Source organism: Microtus ochrogaster, linkage group LG7_11, assembly GCF_000317375.1.
Source record: "Microtus ochrogaster isolate Prairie Vole_2 linkage group LG7_11, MicOch1.0, whole genome shotgun sequence".
NCBI lineage: Eukaryota > Metazoa > Chordata > Mammalia > Rodentia > Cricetidae > Microtus > Microtus ochrogaster.
Genome location: NC_022032.1, coordinates 15,751,653 through 15,756,336, shown reverse-complemented (window position 1 = coordinate 15,756,336; position 4,684 = coordinate 15,751,653). Strand labels below are relative to the sequence as shown.

Below are 4,684 nucleotides of genomic sequence, written 5' to 3'. Positions count from 1 at the left end.
TCTCCCCCTCCCCCCACTCCTCTCCCCCTCCCTCTCCAGTCCAAAGAGCAGTCAGGGTTCCCTGCCCTGTGGAAAGTCCAAGGTCCTCCCTTGGGGAGAAATTTTTAAATTAGGTAAATGACTTATGATTTCTATAAGTATTCATAGCTTGTTTTCTTATTTTTTTTGTTTTATTTAGGGGAAAATGGCTTTATTGGCCTCAAATAGCTGCTTTATTAGATGTAATGAGGCAGGTGATATAGAAGCAAAGAATAAAACCGCAGGAGAAGAAGAAATGATAAAGGTAAGCACCTCCTACAGGCTGTAGTGATGAAACATGGACAGCCCCGACTGCCTCTTTCCATGTGCTCTAACTATCACATGTCCAGGGATGCCGTGTTTGTGCCATGCAGGTGAGAAACCAATGGTCAGAGCTTCTCTGCAGCTTTCTTGATACTTAATGTTTAAGATAGATAATATGTTCTCATAGCATGGAGGTTTCAAAGTGAAAGCATACAAAGCCTTGTGTCTCCACCTGCACTGCTTACCTAGTTCCCATCCTGCCCTGTCCCTACCTTTCCTCCGTCGTTTGCTTCATTTGGTTTTACTGTTGCTTGTTTGCTGTATTGTCTTATATAAACACCTTCCCTGTTTTCTGTTGTACCCTAAAGATTCCTGTCCCTGTAAATCTGTATCAAATGCCTTGCCCTCCTCACCTTCATAGTGTTGTTTTAGGGCTCTTCCTTACTTTATTCAGGTAGTCTCTTATAAATTGAAATGTAGATTGTCTCCTGGCTTTTGTCCTCAAACAACATATGACTATATGTCATCATCAGTAAACTTCCAGGATCATCAGGTAGCTAAATGGAATCTGATGAAACCTTGTTTAAACTTATATGTGATTCCAGCTGATTCTGTAAGTGATACATGTGTACGAAACACATCATATATCTTGAGCTTGTTTTTTCCTAAATCTTATTGCTAAGTTCATTGTTTTCTTTGCTTGAGTAAGAAATCACTTAGAGTGCTTTTGCCTAGCAAGTGAGGAAAGGAAGATAAATGTGTAACCTATTGGGTGCTCATCAATATCTAGATTAGATCCTGTGCTGAAAGGGAAACCAAAAAGAAAGATGACATCCCAGAAGAGGACAAAGGAAATGTGAAGCAGTGTGAAATCAACTATGTGTATGTATTCTCCCTTCAGACCCCACTCTTGACAGTAGGGTTTCTCAGGACCCCTGATAGCAAAGTTCCTGAAGGACGGAAGAACCAGTAATGGGAACTCAAGGACAGAGCAAAGAGCTGAGTGCTTCAAGCTAAAGACACCTGGGTTAGTCAGCTCTCCTTTCCTCTAATAGAGTTACTATCATGCCACCCAGGGGCCATTCATGTTCCAGAAATGAGGACTACAACCAGCCAACATCCTTAGACGGAAGCTTTGCAGAGCTAGCCAAGTGACAGCCCCTTTGATAGAGCATAAGAAATCACCTTTGTAATAGAAAAACTTTTCAATTTTTAAAGAAATATAATTAGGTTTGTTTGAGGTTTGTTTTTTCAATGAGAGATCTTCTTCACAGAAAGAAATTTCAGAGCTTCCAAGACCACAAACTCAAAATAAGCAAAGAAGATAGTAAAATTCTTAAAAAGGCTCGGAAAGATGGGTTTTTGCATGAGACTCTTCTGGACAGGTAATTGCATGTTTGCATAATTTCAGCAGTTTTCAAAGGTAGTATGTTCTTACATTGCTGTCGTTTTAGGATTTCTGTCTTCTCTAATTTATATGGTAATATTACCTAAAGACATAAAACTGGGGAAAGTGTGCTAAAAACAAATTTCTAAATTATAACCAGAATGTAAATTCTTAAATTCTTTTTAGCTTTTCAGGTTCACCTCAAACTATTTCATAAAGTCACTGAACCACCAGGTCATTTCCATATTGTAGTGATTACCTTGCAACCTCCAGGCTGTCTCCAGGTGTAGCAGTTACCGTGCTTGCCTCTCATAAGTTTGCTTCCCATCGTCTTCCCTTAAGATTGGGAACAAAGCTAGAAAGTTGCTTGAGTAATACCAAGATTCTGTGTTCTTTTTGTATAGTAGAGGTTCCTAAAACTGAGATTCAATGTATGAGTTTGTATCCAGACTAAAAGTTTAGTAAGGGAAATTGAACCTGTTTTAGTAAGGTTAGATTCAGCAGTGTGCAAGATATTTCTAACACATTATTGATATTTTTTCCAGTTTATTTTTATTTAAATAAGTAACTGTCTACACTTACTACCTGGAAAAACAGGCAGGGAAATTAACTACGGGCTTAAAGCAGTCTATCAATAGAGTGCCAAACTGAAAAGGATCTGATAATCTCCTGTCAGTCATAAAGCCTCCTGTTGTAAATCACTCTTAAGCCTTCCCACTATCTGATAAAATAATACTTAATTGCATACACCCTGTTAAATGGTTGGTAAAGGTGAACTCGGTTAGTGGGAGAAATTTTGTTGTTGTTGAAAAATTAATATGTGTATGGTTTTGAGAAGTCAAAAGGACATAAAATATAGTCAGACTGTGAACTCTAAAATAGAGTAAGCTGTTTGTTTAGCAACTTTAAAACCAGTTTTTAAAAAAAGAAAATGCACCATTGTTGCCCAATAGAAGCTTAGGGCAGGCTTAAGCTCGTGAATGACTACTGTGTCCCTTGTGACCTGAAAAAGCCCTTAAGCCACCTCTGTTGACTATTACAAAATAAGTTTCATAAGACTAAAGAAAGTTGAAAGGTAAAGCTTTAATGAAATCTTTTAATATGACTGTTTAATAATACAGTGATGAAAATAGGACAGTTTCCAGGCTTGAGTTTTCTAGTTGGTAGCAATTGACTCTATATGGTATGTTTTACATTCGTTGTTCTTTGTGTCTTAAACAGGAGAGCCAAATTGAAAGCTGACCGATACTGCAAGTGACAGAGACGTTTTTGTGTTGCTTTGATTTTTTTTTTTTTTTTTGGGGGGGGAGGGGGTATTTGTTTTTATTCTGAATAAAAATATTCAGTGTAACTCTGCTTTTACAGATTTCTTGAGTACTTTCAAAATTACAGCTTAATTTTTATCTTGTTTGACCAAGTTTAATCTACATCCTTCATGGAATTTACTTTTCAGGTAAGAGTAACCACTTAAAGGACTGCAGAACTTCTTCACTGAATTCTCTGGCGTGTTACTTCAGAAAACACGTTCCCCCGCTGCGCTGGGCTCTTGCTGTTTGTTGCTCTGCTGCTTCTCTTTATCTCGGTCCAAGCTTGATCTGTACATTTAGAGGATTAGAGTGTAAGTAAAGCCTTGGTACTCTTCTCTGTCTTTCTTTCTTTCTTTCTTTCTTTTCTTTTTTGTTTCTTTGTTTGGGGTTTTTTCTTCTATCTTCCTTGTTCGTGTGATTGATGGATTGCTTGCTTTGTAGTCTAGTAACATAATAGTCCTGTTGTGCAGGACATTTCAGGGCCAGCCTGGGTTGCATGAGACCCTGTCTCAAAAAAGGGGCAAAAAAAAGTGTTTTAGGCAGGTCCTCTAGAGGACTAGAATGGGGTTGGAGTTGTGGGGAGAGGGGGCTTTAAAATACTGATAGGCATATCACACCTGAGACACTAAGAACCCTGTACTCAGTTCTTGAGACTAGGTACGTCAGTAGTTCCAGCTGTCCTAGAATGGTTGAGAATAGCTCTCTCACTGTGGGGGCGATGACCCACACTTACTAATTTCATGAGTTGGGATCTGGCACCAGAAGTGCAGGAACTTCCCATAGTGCCTGTGGTCCTGCTCCACAATGAAGGCTTGGAAATGCTGGTAGTGAAGGAACCAGCAGTGTGAGTCAGCTCAGCACAAGAGGGAAAGACGGGCAAGAGGAGACTGCGACAGTCAGAGTGGGCCTTCCCATGTCTGGGATATCAGGGCAAGTCTTTGGGTGAGGCTCTCCACTCAGCTGATTATAATTTGTGGCAAGTTGACATTAAAATCAACCATAATTGAAAAGAAAACTTTGCTAACCTGCCAGACCCTGCCTACTTTGGGGTTTTATGTTTCATGCCTCTCCAAATCTAGTCTTAGTGTTCACTACCTAGTGTCTGCTTTACATAGGCACTCTCGCGGTAGACTCGGCCCACCTTATTCCTGCTGCAGCAGCTGAGCATTGCCACACACGCTTCTCCAGTGTCTGAACTTCGGGAACCTATTCTTACTTTCAGTCCAGGCTGTGGGGCTTTGTAAGGGACACACATATTTCAGTGTCTCGGCAGGACGAGGGCAATTCCACACAGCCAGAAATTGTCTAAGCTAAAATGCCAACGCTCCAAGGCTGTAAAACCTGCAAACTCGCATGATCATCTGGGCTTTTCCCCCTCCCAATACCACAGAGTAATAGCACAAAGTGAATAAAATGGCAGCCCATCTGTAGTCTTCAGTATAGATTCCCAGGAACCATCCTTAGATGCAAGGCTTGACAAATACAGCATTAGACCCGAAGTTTGCTTTTAAGGAAAACTCCAAGTAAATCTGAAGCAAGTAATAGGAAAACATTGGGAGGTGGGGCTGAAGTCACTAAAAGATGAAGAGGTGTGTTGAAGGATTGGCAGAATTAATACTATTCAAAAAAGATGGCTGGCCGGGCGGTGGTGGCGCACGCCTTTAATCCCAGCACTCGGGAGGCAGAGGCAGGCGGATCTCTGTGAGTT

The 4,684-nt window shown here is 40.5% G+C and overlaps 1 protein-coding gene and 1 long non-coding RNA gene across 2 annotated transcripts in view; one reads left to right on the top strand and one right to left on the bottom strand.

The window, feature by feature from the left end:
* Frg1 (FSHD region gene 1) overlaps window positions 1-3,116 on the top strand; it is a 16,857-nt gene extending 13,741 nt beyond the window's left edge. The window contains exons 5-8 of the mRNA XM_026786864.1: window positions 179-283; window positions 1,073-1,164; window positions 1,557-1,667; window positions 2,891-3,116. Coding sequence (XP_026642665.1) covers window positions 179-283; window positions 1,073-1,164; window positions 1,557-1,667; window positions 2,891-2,927 — 345 coding nt within the window. The 3' untranslated portion in view covers window positions 2,928-3,116. The remainder of the gene's footprint in view (window positions 1-178; window positions 284-1,072; window positions 1,165-1,556; window positions 1,668-2,890) is intronic.
* Window positions 3,117-3,123: 7 nt separating this feature from the next.
* Window positions 3,124-4,684, bottom strand: part of LOC113457817 — a 16,122-nt gene continuing 14,561 nt past the window's right edge. The window contains exon 3 of the long non-coding RNA XR_003378303.1: window positions 3,124-3,480. This is a non-coding gene — a long non-coding RNA (uncharacterized LOC113457817). The remainder of the gene's footprint in view (window positions 3,481-4,684) is intronic.